Source organism: Pelophylax lessonae (genome assembly GCF_965119305.1).
Source record: "Pelophylax lessonae genome assembly, chromosome: 5".
In the NCBI taxonomy this organism is placed as follows: Eukaryota; Metazoa; Chordata; class Amphibia; order Anura; family Ranidae; genus Pelophylax; species Pelophylax lessonae.
Genome location: NC_138772.1, coordinates 357,585,121 through 357,607,001, shown reverse-complemented (window position 1 = coordinate 357,607,001; position 21,881 = coordinate 357,585,121). Strand labels below are relative to the sequence as shown.

Below are 21,881 nucleotides of genomic sequence, written 5' to 3'. Positions count from 1 at the left end.
TGGCTTCTCAGCCCGCCATCGAGCGTTCAGTCAGGTATCGCTCCTGAGTTATCTGAACGACCCATCCCTGTTCCGTGCAGGGATGCTAGGTGAGGTGGCTACCTCACTGGACGCTGTGCGGTTTCTCAACCCACCTTCTGATGCGTCCTGGATGCGACTCTCCCTGCCTCATGTGCAGCGGTTTGTTCGCCTGTGCGGGTCCCCCACGCCATGTGAGAGGTAAGTGCATTTATGTGGGGACCTGTCTGTCTGGGGGGTGTCAGTCTGGGACTGTGTACCTTGCCCTGTGTTCACACTATTACGTTTTCCCTATCTCTCACATTGCAAGCTGTGGGCTGCAGGAGGGGGGGCTGGCTGCACTCTGTGTCAGTTTTCTGTTTGTGTGAACGGCTGTGTGCTGTGGGGCTTGAGTTTCTCATGCTTGGGGCACATTACAGCGCCGCTGCGGCGGTTTACCATGTTCCTTTTTTGGGCAGATGGTGTGTTTTACTTCTCCCTCATGGGGTGTGGGAGCGGCAGTTTCGGCGCCAAACGGCGCCATTTTGACTGCGATCGCTCTGGCCGCATGTTTTACATGCATGGCGGCCATTTTCTTGTAGCCTCCATAGGCTTTCATAGAGCGCCCTGTATGCCAGCATTTCCTTTCCTTCAGGAGCACCGCAGGCAGCAGCAGCAGCACCGATCTCTCCAGGTTCATTTCTTTTTATTCCCTGTATCCTGCCTTGGTATACTTGTCCCTGTGGGGGTCCCTTGTGTGGGATGCCTAGTGTGAGTGGGCTACGATCGCAGCGCTCTCTTAAAGGGGCGGTCACCCATTTATTTTTGCTGCTACAAGGGCATGGATTTTCAGGAATACTAGTTTCCGGCCAATTTAGGGGGAAGCCAGGGGACTGCGGTTTCCCCCCCCCCCGGGGGGGGGGGATTTGGCTGCGATTGTGGCTAGCCTTGCGACTCAGGTGCAAATGCTGGTGGTTGCTCAATCCTCTAAAAAGCCCAGAGTTTTCAATTTCCTCTGTTTCAAGAGGGTGATGGTACTGGGGCTGCTGGGGCAGAGATCTCCTTATCGGGGTCTCGTTCCTCCCGGGACCTTATAGGGTCAGTAATGGAGGCTGAGGTAGAGGGGGTTGATAATTCTCCCCCTGGCTCGCCTGAAGAGCTTGCGCTCATGGATGAATTGGTTGCTTCTATCAAGCAAACTCTGCGTTTGGAGGAGGAAACATGTCCTCCTGCTGCCTTGGCGGCTTATGGGACGCAGAAAAGGCGCATATCATCGCAGATGTTTCCATGCACTGATGATTTTCAGCGCGCTGTGAAAGAACGATGGCGTAATATACGCAAACCTTTTGCTGTGCCAAGTAGGTTTAAGCTGCGCTATCCTTTTACGCCCGCTACTGATGGGCGTTGGTGTGTCCCACCTCCGGTGGACCAGGCATTAGCAGTTTTGAACAAGTCCACTGCGATTCCTGCTGCAGACACCCCGGTGTTCCGGGATGCCGCGGACAAGAGGATGGAGTCCTTTGCCCGTCGTACCTATTCTTTTATGGGTTCTATGTTGAAAGCTTTATTGCTTCACTTATGGCGGCCCAGGCGGTCGCGAACTGGACGCAGGTGCTTAGGCGTGTCCTGGGGGGCTGATTCTGCCCCCCAGGCGACTTTGGATATAGTGGATCAAATCCACCAGGGTGTCATGTATTTGTGTGATGCGGACCTGGATATGGTTCCGTTGGCTGCACGTGTACACAGTGTGGCGGTGTTATCTCGCCGCCTGGTTTGGTTGAAGTGTTGGTCTGTGGATCAATCTTCACGTAGGACCTTGGCCAATCTGCCGTTTGATGGTTCTCGCCTTTTTGGCGAATCCCTGGATGCCCTAATTAAAGGGGTCATGGGGGGTAAGAGCACGCTCTTACCTCAATCCCACTACACTAAGACGGCTCCTGGAAAACAGAATGATTTCTTTCGGCCCCCTCAGGGGTCCTTTCGTGCCTTTCGGTCACATTTTTGGGACAAGCTGTCCAAGGGTCAAGGCTCCCGCAAGAAGCCGTGGGCAGGTAAGCAAAGGTCCGGCCAATCCGGTTCTGCGGCCCACTACAGTGCGGCCTGTAGGGGCGCCCTCACCCACTTCACAGGAAATCGTTCGATCTGGCCACTAGATCGAGTTTCTCTCTCGGCCGGAGAGCAGATTTTTTCCCTCAAGTCTTCTTTTATCCCCGGAGCGTTTGCGGGACCTGCATCTAGCGGTGCAGGACCTGAGGGCTCAGGGAGTGGTAGTCCCGGTGTCTCATCGGGACAGATTTCGGGGGTTCTATTCCAATCTGCTCACCGTGCCCAGGAAGGAGGGCAAGGTGCGTCCGATTCTGGACTTGAAGGCGCTGTACCGCCTTGTGCGGGTGCGCAAGTTCCGCATGGAATCCCTGCGGTCGGTGGTGGCTGCCCTGGTTCCGGGGGAGTTCATGGCTTCCATCGACTTGCAAGATGCGTATCTTCACATCCCGATTTTCGAGGGTCACCAGAGGTACCTTCGATTCGCCATAGCGGAAGATCATTACCGATTTGTGGCGTTGCCTTTTGGTCTCGCCTCTGCTCCAAGGGTGTTCACCAGAGTGCTGGCACCGGTTCTGGCTTTGTTGAGGGCCCAGGGCATTTCGGTTCTGGGGTATCTGGACGATATTCTGGTTCGGTCTGCGACCAGCCAGAGTCTGGAGAAGGATCTGTCCGTCACGTTGCAGACTCTGCAGGAGTTTGGTTGGACGATCAATTTTCCAAAGTCGACATTGTGCCCATCGGTTCGGATTTCTTACCTGGGTATGATTCTGGACTCTGTCCAGGCGTAGGTCTTCCTGCCGGAAGAAAAACTCGCAGCTCTTCAGGAGGCAGTCAGGTCCCTCAGGGACGTTCCATCTTCGTCCATTCGGACGTGCATGCGGTGTCTGGGATTGATGGTCTCGGCTTTCGAGGCGATTTCCCTTCGCCCAGTTTCACACGCGGGATCTCCAAGCGGAGATATTGTCCAGGTGGGACGGGCGTCCGCAGTCTCTGGATCTCCAGATGTCATTGAGTTCTCAGACCAGAAGGGATCTTCTGTGGTGGCTTCTATCCCCCTCAGTATCGGGGGGCAAGTCTTTTCGTCCCCTTTCGTGGACGGTGATCACCACGGACGCCAGCCTGTCGGGCTGGGGTGGTGTTCTGGGCGTTCTGTCCACCCAGGGTGTTTGGTCGACGGAGGAATCCTCCCTTCCGATCAACGTTCTGGAACTGCGAGCGAATACTCCTCTGTCTTCGTCGTTGGACGGACAATCTTCACGGCTACCCGGTTCGGGTGCAGACGGACAATGCCACGGCGGTGACTTACATCAATCACCAAGGGGGCACCTGGAGTGCCCGGGGCGGCTCGAGAAGTGGCCGCGATTCTGTCTTGGGCCGAGACGCATGTCCCGGCAATATCGGCAGGTCACATTCCGGGGGTGAAAATTTGGCAGGCGGATTATCTGAGCCGTCGAACCCTGGACCAGGGAGAATGGTCCCTTCACCCGGCTGTCTTCCAGATGTTGTGCGCGAGGTGGGGTCTTCCGGAGGTAGACCTGTTCGCGTCTCGTCTGAACTACAAAGTACCACGGTTCGTGGCAAGGAGTGCGATCCTCGGGCAGACGCGTCGGACGCGTTGGTTGCCCCGTGGCATCAGTACCAACTGATGTATGCGTTCCCGCCGATTAAATTGCTGTCCAGGTTCCTTCGCGGAACCGACCACGGTGATTCTTGTGGCACCGGACTGGCCTCGCCGGTCCTGGGACGCAGACCTCGTAAATCTGGCAATCGACGCCCCGTGGCGTCTACCTCTTCGAGAAGATCTTCTGTCGCAAGGACCGATCTTCCATCCTGCTTTACAGTCGCTGGCCTTGACGGCCTGGCTGTTAAAACCGAGGTCCTGAAGAACAGGGGTCTTTCCCCTGAGTTCATTCACACCTTAATAAATGCGAGGAAGTCTTCCTCGGAAGGTTTATTACCGTACTTGGAAGACGTATTTTGCCTGGTGCGTATCCAGGGGTTTCTCTCCTGACACTTATTCGGTGTCTAGGGTGTTGCCCTTCCTTCAGACGGGTGTTGACCAGCGTCTGGCGCTGGCCACGATCAAGGGTCAGGTGTCTGCTTTGGCCGTTCTTTTTCGACGGCCTGTGGCATCTGATTCTTTGGTTAGCACTTTTGTGCGGGGGGTACGTCATCTGATCCCTCCTAGGAGGGAACCTCTTACCCCTTGGGACTTGAATCTAGTTCTATCAGTGTTGCAGCGTGCTCCTTTTGAAAGGTTCAGGGAGATCTCGCTGTCTTTGTTATCCAAGAAGGTCGCCTTTTTGGTGGCTATCACCTCGACTCGACGAGTGTCGGGGCTGGCAGCCTTGTCCTACAAGTCTCCGTGTCTGGTTGTGCATTTGGACAAGGTGGTCTTGCGACCTAACCCTTCTTTTCTTCCAAAAAGGGTTTCGGACTTTCATCTCAATGTGGACATTGTCAAACCTTCGCTTTGCGCGAAGCCGAAGCATCCGACGGAGGTGTTGCTTCACTCCTTGGATGTTGTCCGGGCGATTAGAGTCTATTTCACATCGACTGAGTCTTCTCGCAAGTCGGATGCCTTGTTTGTCCTTCCGGGAGGTCCTCGGAAGGGCATGGCGGCGTCGGCTTCTACAATCGTCAAATGGATCAGACGGACCATTGATCAGGCCTATGCTTTGAGGGGGAAAGTTCCCCCTGTACCTGTGAAGGCGCACTCTACCAGATCTCTGAGTACGTCTTGGGCCTGTCGTCATGGGGCCTCTGTGGCCCAGGTGTGTGAGGCGGCGACTTGGTCGACCGTACACACTTTCACCATATTCTACAGAGTAGATGTTCAGGCATCGGCTGATGCTTCCTTTGGCCGCAAGGTTCTTAGTGCGGCAGTTCCCTAGAGCCCTTGTTACGGGTTCTTTGGCTTTTTGGGATTTTTGTTTTTTCCCTGGGTTTTCTTGCTCCTGTTGAGCGAGTGTTTTGTTCTTATGCCCAACTGGTTTCCTTCCTTTGGTAAGGTTCCTTTCTCTGATGGGGAGACGGCGTTGCCTTGGGCGCGGCTGTGTTCTTCCCACCCCTCATGTTTACACTGCTTTGGGACATCCCCATTGGTGATGAATATGAAGTGGGCGGCGACTGTCGGAGGACGTAAGAGAAAACGGAATTTTTGTAAAATCTTACCTGTAAAATTCCTTTCTCTGAGTCCTCCGACAGTCGCCGCCCCCGCCCCTCTTTTGGGGTTTTGATGTACTCTCTACTGCTATTCCACTGAAACTGAGTTGGATACAGGAAGTGGAGGGTTATGTACTGAGGGGACCACCCCCTGGGGGTGGGATATGTTAAAAGTCTTTGTACTAACATATTCTATTGCCTAGCTACTCCTACGGAATAAAGGACATAACCCCATTGGTGATGAATATGAAGTGGGCGGCGACTGTCGGAGGACTCAGAGAAAGGAATTTTACAGGTAAGATTTTACAAAAATTCCGTTTTTTTAACTAAAAAATAAGAAAACAGTAAATTTAGCACAATTTTTTTCCATAATGTGAAAGGTAATGTTACGCTGAGTAATTAGATACCCAACATGTCATGCTTCAAAATTGCGCATGCTCACAGAATGGCGCCAAACATTGGTACTTAAAAATCCCCATAGGCAACATTTTAAAAATTTCTGCAGGTTACTAGCTTAGAGTTACAGAGGAGGTCTAGGGCTCAAATTATTGCTCTCGCTCTAACGATCGCGGCGATACCTCACATGTATGGTTTGAACACCGTTTACATATGTGGGCGGGACTTGCGTATGCGTTTGCTTCTGCGCGCGAGCTAACGGGGACAGGGCGCTTTAATTTTTTTTTTTTCCTATTTATTTTATTTATTATTTTTTTATTTTTACACAGTTTAAAAAAAAAAATGTTTTGATCATTTTTATTCCTATTACAAGGAATGTAAACATCCCTTGTAATAGAAATAGGCATGACAGGTCCTCTTTATTGTGAGATCTGGGGTCAAAAAGACCTCACCCCTCACAACTACACTAAAAAAGAAAAGAAAAAAAAAAAATTGTTGAAAGAGGAAAAAAAAGAAAAGAAAAAAAAAAAAGCGGCCCTTTAAACCGGTTGCTAGGCAACGTCTTTTGACGTAGCTCCGGTCCTCCAAGACCATAGAGTTGAGTGAGGGCCATCTTGCCCTCACTCGACTTCCTGTCTCTGAGGATCCGGGACCGGATAGTTTTCCCCGCTGCCGGCAGGTCCGGTAAGCTGGGAAAACATCTGGGACGCAGCAGGAGGGGGGGGGGGCACCTCTTCCCCTGCACCGTAAGGGTAATTCCGCGGCGAATCCGCCACTGGGACCACCCTTATCTGAAAGCCGACCGCCCGCCGTTTCAAAAAATACCGGGGTTATGGGGGCTATCTGCTGCCATAACCCCAGTATTTAGCTTTTAATGGCCGACGCATATAGTCGTTAGGCGGTCAGTAAGTGATTGCATGCATATGGAAAACAGGTGACGATGACTGATGGGGTGACAGGTGACGATGACTGATGGGGTGACAGGTGACAATGACTGATGGGGTGACAGGTGACGATGACTGATGGGGTGACAGGTGACGATGACTGATGAGGTGACAGGTGACGATGATTGATGAGGTGACAAGTGACGATGATTGATGGGGTGACAGATGACAATCACTGACGGGGTGACATGTGACGATGATTGATGGGGTGACAAGTGACGATCACTGATGGGGTGTCAAGTGACGATGATTGATAGGGTGACAGATGACGATGACTGATGGGGTGACAGGTGACGATGACTGATGGGGTGACAGGTGACGGTGATTGATGGGGTGACAGGTGACGGGCGATGGTCACTGATGGGTGACAGGTGACGGGCGATGGTGCACGGCGGTACTGATGGCAGTCTCTGGTGACCGGTGAATTTTAGGCTACGTTCACATGTGAGCGTAGCGATCGTGGGCAGAATCACTGCGATTCTGCCCGTGATCCAGAAATCATTGCAAATTGCGGGACGCCTGTGCGTTGCCCGTGATTTGCAATAGCACCCCAAACGCTGTGCGATGTTGCTGCGATTTCCGCCTGCCGAATCGCGGTAACATCACGCAAACAACGCATGACGCCCCAAAGAAGCTCTTGTACCTTTTTTGGGCGTCATGCGTTGTTTGCGCGATGTTACCGCGATTCGACAGGCGGAAATGGCGGCAACATCGCACAGCGTTTGGGGTGCTATTGCAAAAAACGGGCAACGCACAGGCGTCCCGCAATTTGCAATGATTTCCGGATTGCGGGCAGAATCGCGGTGATTCTGCCCACGATCGCTGCGCTCACATGTGAACGTTATGGGTGTCAATTTCTGGGCACTGATGAGGTGACTGTTGGGTGACAGGTGACATTGGGGGGGGGGCTGAGGACTGTGTGGGGGGACCTTTATTAGTGTGATTTTACTTTTGCAGGTACACAGAGCAGTAACTCACTGTTTCTAGTTCTTCTCCCCTCATACTGGAAACTGTATGAGGGGAGAAGAGCTAGTAACACTGAGTTACTGCTCTTTGTTTACATTTTCTGATCGGCTGTGAATGGATTCACAGCCGATCACATAGTAAACAGTCACTATCAGTGACTGTTTACTACTGCCGGTGACAGCTGTGTTCCTACGGAACACAGTGCCACCGACATGACCGCGCTGCGCGCTCCCGATCGCGCATGCGCGGTCATCTCCCGGCCGCCTCCATTGTGATCTGCTGTGTCATTGGAACACAGCCGATCACGTGGGAAACAGCCACGCCCAGTGGCTGTTTCCCCCCTGCCGGTGACGGGGGGTGTCCCGGGGACACCCCGACACCGGCAGTGCACGGCGGCGCGCCCGCGATCGCGCGCCTGCCGTGCATTTCCTGGGTCACGTCATATGACGTCCGCCCAGGATAATAGCCGCACCGTCCCGCCGTCATATGACGGCGGGCGGGCGGTAAGTGGTTAACCACTTAAGCCCCGGAGGATTTGGCTGCTAAACGACCAGAGGGCATTTTGCGATTCGGCACTGCGTGACTTTAACGGACAATTGCGCGGTCGTGCGACGCTGTACCGAAACGAATTTGGCGTCCTTTTTTTCCCACAAACAGAGCTTTCTTTTGGTGGTATTTGATCACCTGTGCGATTTTTTGATCACGCGCTATAAACAAAAAAAGAGCGTAAATTTTGCAAAAATAGCAATATTTTTCCCTTTTTTTTATATGAAATTCCCCCCAAAAAAAATGTAAAAATCAAAATTTTTTAATATTTTCGGCCAATTTGTTTTATGCTACCTATGTTTGGTAAAAAAAATCGCAAAAAGCGTATTTTGATTGGTTTGCGCAAAAGTTATTGCGTTTACTAACAAAGGGAAAGATTTTTGTCATTTTTGTTGTTTTTTTTTTTAACGCGTAATGGCGGCGATCTGCGATTTTTTTTGCGGTACTGCGACATTGCGGCGGACAGATCAGACCCTTGACTGACATTTTTGACACTTTTGGGGTTACCAGTGACATTTCTACAGTAATCAGTGCTATACATATGCACTGTTACTGTAAAAATGCACTGGTAGTGAAGGGGTTAACTTTATTTGAGAGGGAGGGGCTGTGTGTGTCCCTAGGGGCGTGATTCTAACTGTGATTGGCTGTGGCTTCAACTGTATGCAGAGTGATCAATGGATCTACATAGTAGATCCATGTGATCAGCTCTCATACAGAGAGGAGAATGACAGGCAGCTTGTTTACACAAGCTGCCTGACTATCTCCCTCTCCCCCGCCGATCGCAGAGTGGCCGGCGGCGATCGGGTCCGCCGGTCACGCGCGCGGGGGGGTCCGTGACCACGCGGGAGCGGGAGCGCGCCTCCGGCGGCGCGCGCTCGCTCCCTAAACCCTCACAGGCGAGCGACGTAGACCTACGTCACTTTGCCTGTGAGGGGCTGACCGCCCACGTAGATAGTCGTGCGGCGGTCGGCAAGTGGTTAAAGTGTAACTAAACCCACAGCAGTAAAATCAGTGTTTACATTCAGTAAAGCATGCTTGTTGTACTCATTGTGGAACCTAAGGGGTTAATCTTCTGCATTGTATGTATAAAGACTGTGTGATCCTGCCTCTCAAAACCTCCTATTCTTTAACTGACTCCAACCCATCTCTTGATAGAACAGAGGCTATGAAGTCAGGCTACACATGCTCAGTTTGGTGTGTATTGCTACAGTGTTTTTCTTTTTTCTTGGGAGAGTGCATGTGATCAGCACTGTCCAAACAGAGGATCAGGGGAGAACGAAAACTCCTCCTACAAGCTTTACTAGGAACAGATACACAAGGCTGCTATATACTGCTGATGAGAATAGGTATTTAACAGTTTATATTTACTAAAATAATTGCATTTCCATATTCTGTGTACTGTGGGAGACTAAATATAGTGAATGCAGGTTCTGGGTTTAGTACCACCTTACATTTCCTTTTGTGGATGTTACCTCTTTTAGGGATTCTGTTGTTGGCATTTTGAAGCCCTCTTAAAGGCCTTATTTGCTCTTGCAGGTCCAGCCCTTCAGCCAGCAATTGCTGCCATGTCCATTTGCCAGACTTTTGCTAACTGGACAAGACAAATGAACATTGACCAGAAACTTGTCTTTGACTATGCTCTTTAAAACTGTTGCAGCTGATGCCTTGTACCTTTTAAATATTTTGTGTTGATTCTGTATGTGCTGGATTTTGTAAAATGTATGACCAGTCTAAATTTGGAACACCTAAACCCCAAGGACTGATCTCTGTACCCTGAGATTTTTCAAAATCTCTGTCAAAGGTGAGAAGAACAGATGTGGACATCCTACCCTCCAGGTTTATCAATAAGGCAAATACATTTTAGCCAAGACGAGGGATCCTTTATCTTTGCAGTAGATGCTTTAGTGATTCCTTGGACTCTATACAATTTGGTTTATGTCTTCCCTTAGTTAAAGATCAACTGCTGTGCAAGATAGAGAAAAAAAAATGGTTCTGGCGATTCTCATTGTGCCAGAAGGATCCAGAAGAACGTGATACACAGGCATACTCAAACGTCTTGTGGATGAGCCTTGGCATCTTCCAGACAGACCCAGACTTCCTGGTCTAAGGCCCCCTGTTCCATCCTGCTTGCCAGTACTGGCAAAAGGGCAAGGTTGTTGAAACCCAACTCCTAAAGGCTAGGGGTATTTCTGACTCTGTCATTCCCATCTTATGCAGAGTAGGAAAATCCAACTCCCACAAGATTTACTATCGCACATGGAAGTTTAACCACTTAAGCCCCGGAAGATTTTACCCCCTTCCTGACCAGGGGGTATTTTGCGATTCGGCACTGCGTGACTTTAACGGACAATTGCGCGGTCGTGCAACGCTGTATCTAAAAGAATTTGGCGTCCTTTTTTTCCCCACAAACAGAGCTTTCTTTTGGTGGTATTTGATCACCTGTGCGATTTTTTGATCATGGGCTATAAACAAAAAAAAGAGCGTAAATTTTGCAAAAATAGTAATATTTTTTCACAAAAATGTAAAAATCAAAATTTTTTAACATTTTCGGCCAATTTGTTTTATGCTACCTATGTTTGGTAAAAAAAAATCGCAAAAAGCGTATTTTGATTGGTTTGCGCAAAAGTTATCGCGTTTACTAACAAAGTGAAAGATTTTTGTCATTTTTGTTGTTTTTTTTTAACGCGTAATGGCGGCGATCTGCGTTTTCTTTTGCGGTACTGCGACATTGCGGCGGACAGATCGGACCCTTGACTGAGATTTTTGACACTTTTGGGGTTACCAGTGACATTTCTACAGTAATCAGTGCTATACATATGCACTGTTACTGTAAAAATACACTGGCAGTGAAGGGGTTAACTTTTTTTTGAAAGGGAGGGGCTATGTGTGTCCCTAGGGGCGTGCTTTCTACTGTGATTGGCTGTGGCTTCAGATGTATGAACAGTGATCAACGGTTCTACATAGTAGAACCGTATGATCATCCTTCATACACAGGGGAGAATGACAGGCAGCTTGTTTACACAAGCCGCCTGACTTTCTCCCTCTCCCCCGACGATCGCAGAGTGACCGGCGGACATCGGGTCCGCCGGTCACACGCGCGGGGGTTGCGTGACCGCGCCTCCGGCGGCGCGCGCTCGCTCCCTAGACCCTCACAAGCTAGCGACGTAGACCTACGTCGCTTTGCCTGTGAGGGGCTGACTGCCGACGTAGATCTGCGTTAGGCAGTCGGCAAGTGGTTAAATGGTGTGAAGACAAATGGCTGAATACTCCATCACTTGTATTTTGGCATCTCTTTAGTCTGATCTTGACCAGCATATTGCCCTGAGTATCCTCAAAGGACATGTTTATTTTCCAGAAGCCTCTTGCCTCACTTTTCTTTAGGGAGTTGCTCATATACTGTACATCCTCCAATTCCACCTCCTCTGTCACCTTGGGATCGTCACATATAAGGTTACCTTCCTGGTCATTATTACATGTTTTAGGAGTGTTTCTGAGTATGCAGCTCTTTTTGCACACTGAATTTGGTTTTGAGACCAAAATCTTTTTTTATACCTAAGGTGGTCTTTTCTTTCTACCTTGGTGAGGACATTTTCCTTTCTTCCCTCTGTCCTGCTCCATAATATGACAAGGAAATTGCCTTACACTGCCTGGATGTGATCAGGGCTATCAGGGTCTACCCAGCAACTACAGTTTTTGTCTGCAAGGCTGACTCCCTCTTCTTCCTGGAAGTCCTTATAGAGGACATTTTACTCCCCAATCAACTATTGCTAGGTGGTTCAGACAACTTATTTCCAGGGCCTGTGCCTTTATTGAAACGGTTTCTCCCTTCCCCACCAGAGCTCATTTCACCAAGCTGTTGGTGTATTTCTCTTTTGCCTCGTACACACGATCAGATAATCGGACGACTTAGGCTCCATGTACACGGGACGTTGTTAAAAGTCCCTTTGAATGCTGGATTTTTTAGGACGTTTGAAACGTCCGTTCGTTCGCGTTTGTACCCGCGTTTAGCGGGCGTTTAGCGGCGTTTAGGGGCGTTTGCGTTTAGAAGCGTTCCTAGAGGTCCAAAAAATTATTCCCCTTTAAAATGGAAAAACGCGAACGCTAAACGCGGGTCATCGCGTTCGGACGCGTTCGGGCGCGTTTAGACGTGTTCAGACGCGTTTGTGCGTTTGAAACGCCGGGAAACACGCGTTCGAACGCAAATAATTGCGTTCTAAAAAAAGTTCCTGAACGCAACTGCCTGCAAATGACTGTAAACGACCCTGTGTACATGGACAGATAAGATAAAATGTAGATGGGTTCAGGGGCTTCTGAAAAAAACGCCCAACTGCTCCTAAACGACCATTTCCAGCGTCCCGTGTACATGGAGCCTTATCGTTCGCATTTTGTTGTATGATACTAATATCGAATTCAACAATGCGTATTAAGCATATGATTTTTTTCGTGCGAGTCTGGAAAAGCTTCCTGGTTGCGTAGCTACGTATCGGATAGTGCAAAACAAAAACAATGGCAGCCAGGCTTTTTCCGGGTTATTTTTGTGTTTCTGATCATGTGTGGTCTTTGTCTATCGATTTTTAGCGGACACATACTGTACTGATTAAATGATTGTCATTCACTAGGCTATCGTACGCCAAAAGTTTTTGTGTTTGTCCCTTCGGATTTTGTTGGACGAAATGTCGTGATCGGCTGTCGAAAGCTGTGTACTAACGATAAGATTATTGTCCGATCAATTTGAAAGCAATTTTTTTCGTACGATTGTCTGATCATGTGTACAAGGCATTAGGCTTTTCTGCATCAAGCATCTGTATCCCAGATTTGCAGGGTCAGCACATTATCCTCTGTTCACACATTCTCTAATTTATACCAGGTAGATATTCAGGTCTCAACTGATGCAAGGTTCAGTTGCAAGTTGCTTCTAGCTGTTATCTCAGTGTTTCTTAACCGTTTTGTACCTGTGGGCCTGTTGGCAGTTCTGTTTACTATGTTGTTGCCCATCCCTCAGGTTAATGCCTGGGTATGTCCCATGGTGTATGAATACAATTTATATGTCCTGTACTGTACATTTAAACTAATAGGAATTATAACTCGCCTGTAAATTCTTTATTTTGGAGTACAGTATGGGATATAGGCCCATCCCTCTGTGTCTTTGATTACTCCTTATTGCTTGCTAAAAAATGGAAGTCCCACAGAGTGGGCAGGGTTATATGAGTGTACATTAGGGGTATGTCCTGTACTGTACTTCAAGATAATGGATTTACAGGTAGGTCAAAATTCCTATTTTAGGCCCTGTATCTATTTCAGTGTGGTTATTATGATGATGATGATTTGTATTCTTATCATTCATGGTTTTTAGGTACCAGGATGAAGCCTCTCCTTTGGATGAAATGCCACTCATGATGTCAGAAGAAGGCTTTGAGAACGACGAAAGCGATTACCATACTTTGCCAAGAGCCAGAATAACTCGTCGTAAAAGAGGATTAGAATGGTTTGTTTGTGGAGGATGGAAATTTATATGTACAAGGTTTGTATCTGTTATAAATTTGAACTGAAATTTGAACATTTTAGCTTAGCCAATTATTTGACACATTAGTGTTGTTTGGATGTTTTATAGGTTTTAAATGCAAGGTTGGCCACAGAGGTGCATAGTAATGTGGCCAGAACTGCTGTAATGGACAATTTATAAATGTTATAAATAACCCTATCCATCTAACTAACCTGTGTTGAACAATCCCCCATGCAGGTGCTTTTTTTCCTTCTCCAACTGTGACAGCCTGCTTTGTGTCTACATCCCAACTGTTACAAATCTAATGCCAAGATTCCTCAAAAGGATGTACCAGTATTGCAGCAGCAATGTTGATTTCAAGTCTGTGGAAGGTTCAGACTCAAGTGCAGGGTGCCATCCACTTGATTTTTACCTGCTAGAATGTAGACATCCTGGGAGGCAGAGGTGACTAAGCACCTACTTAGTGATTCTTTTTTCAATTCATGAACTTGTCTTTTAAATTGTCTAGATAATTTAATTAGATGTATGAAATTGTTTTTTATTCCATTGACCTTCTTTATTAATGCAGCGCAGTAAACCGTGCTGCTGTAAACAGTGCAGTAATCTACAGCAGAACAAAATCAACTATGATTCGTCTTAGAGAATTGAAAACATTTAAATGCAGTGTCTATTGAATTTGTAATTTTACATAGAAAATTTTTATATGTATTCTTTCCAGTCAACAGCAAAGGAGAACCTATTTAAACATTTGCAAATTTAAACATGTGAATATCATTAAAAAAATATACAACACATCCATCATAAATAAAGTACAGTCCTTAAAACCTCTATAAGTCCTTGACTAAACACACAAGATGCAAATGAAAATCTTCCTTCTTCCTACCACCCTTGTGCTGATAAAGTAGAAATCAAAAACACCCAGTCATTAATCCCATAGGAGAGTAAAGCCCCGTACACATGCATCGAAAATTGGCAGGGAATTTTCGGCCAACGTCCGATCTGCCGATTTTCGGCTTGTTAGTATGATGCTTCCGACAACCAACTCCGACTTTTTGGCCGAAAAAATCTGGTGTGCAGACTATAAAATGTTTGTTGGCCGTCAACACAACGGCTGATTTTCCGTCAGTCAGTACAGATTTCGGCAGGGAAAAATCTGATGAGCAAGTCTGGGCATGCTCAGTGAAGAAAAAAACACAAAGAAAACTAACCAACACATGACATCACTTCTGAAGTAGAATTTTGTTGGCCGAGAAAATTCGTGTGCAGTCTAGGCACATTCCAACCAACAAAACACAACTTGGACAAAAGTCGGATGATCGGTCGGCCGATAATCGTTGTGTGTGTACGAGGCATAACTTACCATCACAACTGACCCCCAAGAATAATGGAAGGCCTGAAAACACTTTTGTATAATCCACTCCAGACTGCTGATCTTGTATGTGAATCCAGATCACTGATGGATACATTGAGATGGAAATCCCGTATGAATGGAAAAAGAGGCTATCCATTGTGAAGTACCGCTTAATTTTTTTTAAATTACCAAATAAAAGGTTGAACTCACATAGGCAGTGTCAGGATGTCATAAATCCCACAAAATGCTACGGACTCGCTCTCCAGCGCCACAAATAAGGTAGCTCCCCACATGGAAGAAAAATATATTTAAAATATATTTTTTTTTTAAAAAAATCATTTTTTCCCCAAATATATTGGAAATATATTTGAAATGCTACAATTTTGGCCATATTCAATATATTTCTAAAAAAAAAAAATTTTCCCTAAATATATTGGAAATATATTTGAAATGCTACAATTTTTGCCATATTCAATATATTTCTAAAAAATTTTCCCTAAATATATTGGAAATAAATTTTTCTTCCATATGGGTCAAAAGCATCCAAACATGATGATGACACTAGAAACCCACCCTACAAATATAAATTTCATCTAGGTGACTTCTTTAGGCCCAGTACAGATGAAACTTGTATGTGTAGAGCAGCCTAGGCCTAGCTGATGGGCTGTCCTACTGCCCAGTAAGCATTGTGTCAGAGGGAGAGGGCAAGGAGTAACTTGCCACCCCCCTAAATTTTGTTCACAGGTAGAGCAGCCTAGGCCTAGCTTATGGGCTGTCTTCCTGGCCAGTAAGAATTGTGTCAGAGGGAGGGGGCAAGGAGTAACTAAAATCCTGTTTACAGGTAGAGAAAGTCACAAAAAGAGAAGCTACTGATATGTATGTATACTATATAACAACATATAAAATAAAAAATGTGTATACTATTTTGGAAGCCTATAGGGCTGCAACTAACGATTATTTTCATAATCGATTAGTTGGCCGATTATTTATTAGATTACTCGGATAATAACCTTAAAGTGTGGAGTATAATTTAGTTATTATGTAAAGTTTAAAAAAAAAGGCAATCTCTTCTTAAATATCTATATGCAGTGGTTAATGTAAATAACCAACTGTATGGTTAATATCATAAGACTCAGAGATCAAATTTTTTTATGTAAAGAAAAAAAAAAATTAAAGACTGGTTTTGCCGATTTTCAGACAGAACTGTAATATATTCTGTATGACAGATTCCCTTGTCATAGGCCAGTGGCTTGATTAAAGCTACCTGCGCCTGCTGTTACTTATTCTGGCCATATGAAAACAATGTCTTTCTTCAAAAAAGTGTTTAATTTTAAGAACGTTCGTTTAATTTTTTAATCGTTAGTTCGGTCAAATCGGCATTAATTTTCAATGACAGTGACGGTAAAATTCGAAGTACCAGAATATAAAACTTTTTGGTCAAAGGAATTTTTAGACAGTGTATGTGTTTTTCATTCATAAATTACATTCATTTTAAAACTGAATGCTAAAAGCAAGTGAAATTTTCAAATGAAATTCTTTTATTCAGCGAATGTACAAAGATATTTCGTATGAATACTCTCATCTGAAAATCGATACGTGTATGGGCAGCATAAGGCTCACTTCACACCTATCCGCCTTGCTTTTCATCAGTTTCTGCAGTGCTTTTTGCTGTGCGTTTTTTCCACGTGCGATTTTGCTGCGTTATACTTACCTGCTCAGAGCAGCCATGATTCTCCACTTCTGGGTTCCCCCACTGAGGTTTCTGGCTCTCCCTACCTTCAGAGTGCCCCAATAGCAAGGTAAAAAAAACTTGTGCCTTTTAGAACCACTCACTTCCTTCCCAGTACTACGTATCCCTTGAGCCATTGCTCCGCACACATTCACATTCACAAGTTCTCAGGCACTTACTGAGTATGGATGGTGTACTGAGCATTATGTGTGCTGCACTGTGCCTTTTGACATGTATGGATGGTGTACTGAGCTGTATGGTATACTGAGCTTCATGTGTGCTTCATTGTATTTCCTCATATGTAAACAAATAATGCATTCTGTATGCAGGCCAGCTAATCGGCTGACCAACTAATCGATCATGAAAATAGTTGACAACTATTTTCATAATCGATTAGTTGTTGATTAATCGATTTGTTGTTTCGTCCCTAGAAGCCTGTAGAAAAGAGAGGGCTGCAGATAAACAGGTATATCTTATGTAGGATTTTTTTTATCTTTGTGTATCACATGAGGCCAGTCACTTCACCTGATATATGTTTTTAAATGTTTACAACCACGTTTTAATTCAATCAGAGTTCAGCTTTTTGATGCCAGATTAGTAAAAGTAGAATCATATTGGTTTGTTTTTGGTTTAATGTGCTTTGTACTGTTCTTGTGCGGTAAAAAAGCAAAAATAAAGACCACAAAATGTACCTTTCTTTCAACGGTCCAATGTCCCACATTGGCAATTTTTCAGACAGGTTCGGTTTGTGTACATTCTCTGGGAGACTACAAGCAGGCAGGTAGGTTCTTTTCATTGCTGAAGAGACATTGCCTGCCAGTCTTTAAAATTAAAACGTTCTTAAGACTGCTTTAAGAAATATTTGTAGTATATGTAACTACCTACAAAATTAGTAAATTAAAAAAGAAACTTCCTTCTCTTTGGTGTTCCATAAATGCCTTGCTTTGTCCCAATATAAAAGAATCTTTAAGTTTCAATTCTGCATAAAGGAAACTATTATGGTATGGCATGGTATTACATGATTGAAGAATAATTGTAGGGGACATTATTGTTTGTTTCCTTTTTTTCTGTAACATGTAATATCCTTTACTCAAAATTCCCCAACTTCCCACTTGTCCTGATATTTTCTCTTGCATTGAAATTGCTTTTTTTGTTACATTGAAATTCCATTCAAGTCTGTGAAATTATAATGCACACAAATCAATACAGAGGACTACTTTGGTTGGATTGATTTCTTTCTCATGAGATTTACATTCCACTTGTTATCAAAAACACATTGTCCCAATGAAAATGGTTCCATTGAATGGCATTTCCATATGAAGTGAAAGGGATATCAAATGCTCAGATTAATCTCGGCACTGAGATGCCCTGTACACTTTCAATTAATCTGCAACACATTTGTTATGCAGAAGCATGGGAAAATGCTGATCTTTTAAGAATGACATGTCTACGCTGTTGCTTTTGGCTTGATTACTATTGCTACCTGTAGAGTATAATAATTACAGTACAGTTGCACTGTAGAAAGAAAGTTGCCGCTACTGAAAACTTAATAAGAAATATGTGATTGTTACTTCAATGATGAGAACTCTACAAAATTGTGCAGAAGCATTTGCACTGGCAAAGTATTTGCTCTATTTTCTGCTCACTGTTCTTCTTCAGTGCTGTCAATAGGTTAGATAGGGAATATAAAAAACTAAATAAAAAAAAAACTTTACTAAAACAATCAGACAAAATATTTTTTTGATCATATATTTTGATGATATGCCTTTTTAAGCATATCTCTAAAACATTCATTATTGCTAAACTAAAGCAGGTTGAATAGATCCCCGTACTGAAACTAAACAAACTCTTAAACCTTTATTATTCCCCTTCTTTTGTACATGAGTATTTTAAAATAATAAACATTAAAAGCCATTTTTACATGAGAGAGGCATAAAGAATGCTCCAATAGGAAAGTCTTTGAGGCACAGAAACTTTATATCTTACTCATTAGGTACAAGGTACAGGACTTGCTTTCATGGATTTTATGCAGGCTACCTTACCTTCAGGTGATTGGAAACTGGAAAAAACTTAGGGCACACCTAGTGCACACTGATAGACCCCCCCCCCCCCTTATACACACACACACACACACATACTTTTTGAGATTCCAGGTTTTTGCTAGTGTTTTTAAAGTGGTAGTAAAGGTGCTTTTCGTATTTATACCTATATGTAAGCCTATAATAAGGCTTACCTCTAGGTGCACTAAATATCTCCTAAACCTGTGCAGTTTAGGAGGTGTTTACCTAAGCAGCCCTGGTGACGTCACTGGCGCATACGCACTGCGCTCTTAATGGATATTGGGAGAGCCGAGCTGCGACTGTGATGCTGCACGGCAGTGACGACATCGTGGCTCAGCCAATCAGATGGCCGCAGCCCGTGAACCTGGAAGGAAGACCGGGTGAAGATGGAATCCCTGTCAGCAGTGACAGCGTTTAATAATGTGCTAGTATGCGATGCATAATAGTACTTTATGACATTAAAGTAGAAGTCCAGCCTAACACTAAAATCTCTTAATCTACAGGCATCCACAATCTAGCTAGCTGGTAAGTGTGCTGGGAAATCTGATTTGCCTGTATTGAAAAATATGAATACGTTTAAAAAAAAGACTTCTCCATAGGAAACAGGTCAATCGCTTAAAGCAGTAGTAAATCGGGAAGAAAAAAAAAAAAAAAAGAATATCTTCCCCCTTTAACTTATAGTAGAAGTCTACCCTAACACTAAAATCTCTAAATCTACATGCATCCACAATATAAGACTAAGCTATCTATCCCTGTAAAGAAGAAATCTGTATACATACCTTTTTTTTGAAGCCGGTTCGGTTCCACTCTGAGCGGTCTGGCAGCTTCACTGTGGAGGCGGGTGCTGAAAAGGCAGCCAACAACTGAAGCCCCAAAGTAACTCTATGGGTGACTTTACTTCCCATTCATTGCTGTAGACCGAACAGAGCGGCTTCAAAAAAGGTATGTATACTGGTTTCTTTTTTTACAGGGCTAGATTGGTTAGTCTTAGATTGTGGATGCCTGTTGATTTAGAGATTTTAGTGTTAAGTAAGGCTTCTACTATAACTTAAAGGGGGAAGATTTTATTTTTTATTTTCACGGTTTACTACCGCTTTAAGCGATTTTTCAATCCAGGCAAACCAGATTTCCCAGCACACTTACCAACTAGCCGAAGATTTCTCAGCACACTTACCAGCTAGCCTGCATAAAACAAAAAAAACAAAAAAAACAAATCGCCACTGTCTAACAATTTACATGAAAAACAGGTTTTATTTGTACACATTTGCAAATATGTGTGGAAGCCACACTGCCCTGCCAAGGCAGCTATGTAAAGTGCGATCCTAACTCTTAATTTTGAGAGTCTCAAAGTTGGAGCATATATAGTAGTGGATAATTTAAGGCCAGGTATGCCTAGGGGGAGCCCATTCTTCCTAGAGACATAGGGACACATTATAAGTGCAGCAAGAGCACAATGGCAGCTGAAGGCGTCCCATGTGTCCCCACCCCAAATCCAGCGAGCAAGCTATAAAAAATTTAAAAGTAAAATGGGTGCGCTGATAAATAAACATGAAGCTGCTACCAAAGATCCAAATACCTGATTTGGAAAATAATAGTGAAATAGTGTTGGTCTGGTGCGCTAAACAAATATAGTGCTAAATAACATATATGTGATTCCAAATATACAATAATGTTAATAGAAATCATGAAATATGTGAAAAATCAAATAAATCAAATACAATAGTGTGTAAAAATCCAGCAAAGAAAAGTCCACAGTGCAATGTCCGTGCTTTTAAATGCAAATAAAAGTCCGTGTAGAAACTCCAGTATTGACCAAATCCAAAAGTTGAAAATCCAATGAAGTGCACAGTGACACACATAGGGTTTTCACCACCTTCAGGATTAGCCTCTTACCAGCAGATAGGTATACGTTGGCGGAATATATAACACCTTGAAGTGGTAGCACCCCGTTACCATGAAGGAAAGGTTACACACCTGTACACCTCTTGTGCTGAAAACAGATATATCAGCCTCTTACCAGATGTAAATATACACTGGCGTGTGTAAACTCTTATTACAGGGTCTTCCCCCCCCATGATTACAAGGGATGCCGAGATCTTATAATCTTTATCCTCTTCTTACTCTCCTCCGCAGATATGCTCATGCAGATATCAGGATGAAAAAAGTAGCCAATAGTGCATTATCCCAATTATTTTATTAGGTAAAAACAGAATTGCACTTACATGTATAAGAAGAAAGACCGGCTTGTATCGATCAAGTGCTTACGGCCGCCTGCAGTGCGGACCGTAGCTATAGGTTGTGACAGTGCGGTGCCTCCTCTATGACATGTTTCCCCCGACAGGGTATCGACCAAGACATCCAGCGAGCAAGCTATTCAAAAATGGCAACCACTAATTTACGTTAAAAACATAGATTTTAGTTGCATTTTCAAATATATGTGGACGCTTCACTGCCTCACAAAGGCCAATGAAAGGCATTCAGTCTTTTTCTTCTGACACATCTATCTTGATAAGGCTGCATATTGTCCTTGGCTATTCAGGAGTTTCTGGATCTATCACCCTGGTGTGTAGCTTGGGGACCATACAACACCACAGTTTGATGCCGGCTTATATTTTTTGCCTTGGGCACTGGATCCTGTGTTAATCGATGGCTTTGGCACGAGCTGCAACATGTGTAGTTAGCCACAGGGTGCTATACAGGTCCATGGTCCATTTATTTGGTTTCCAGACCATAAAGACCCCTTCAGAGGTATGACCATTATGATGGGTGAAGCCTGAACCTCTAGTAGGTGCATAAGGTTATACAGAGCTTCCCTGTACCATACACCAGTTCCTTCTAATAAGCCTCACTGCAGTGATTAGCACACTATGCTGTTTTATAGGCCTAGGATTCAGGAATTATTCACTTTGCATTTTTTTTTCCCTGTTATCTAGACTCAGGAGGAGGAGGAGGTAGCTGTGTCATGCCTCCTGGATGATACATTCCTGACTGCCTTTTCTGCTGAAATACACACAGCACGCTGCTGTACTTCGGCATTCATATTCAAATGTGACAGCCACAGGAACATGGTCAGTGTCAGTGACAAAAGTAGATTTCTCTGCCACTGTGTCTGAATTCTATGGAGAACTTTTGGCACTTCTAATACCTTCAGTTTTCAGAGGCTGGAAACGCTACACAT

General features: G+C 44.9%; 1 protein-coding gene across 2 annotated transcripts in view; it reads left to right on the top strand.

The window, feature by feature from the left end:
• Positions 1-21,881, top strand: part of ATP9B (ATPase phospholipid transporting 9B (putative)) — a 578,806-nt gene that overhangs the window by 35,077 nt on the left and 521,848 nt on the right. For both annotated transcript variants that reach the window (XM_082258664.1, XM_082258663.1), the window contains exon 2: positions 13,414-13,581. In XM_082258664.1, coding sequence (XP_082114790.1) covers positions 13,414-13,581 — 168 coding nt within the window. The remainder of the gene's footprint in view (positions 1-13,413; positions 13,582-21,881) is intronic.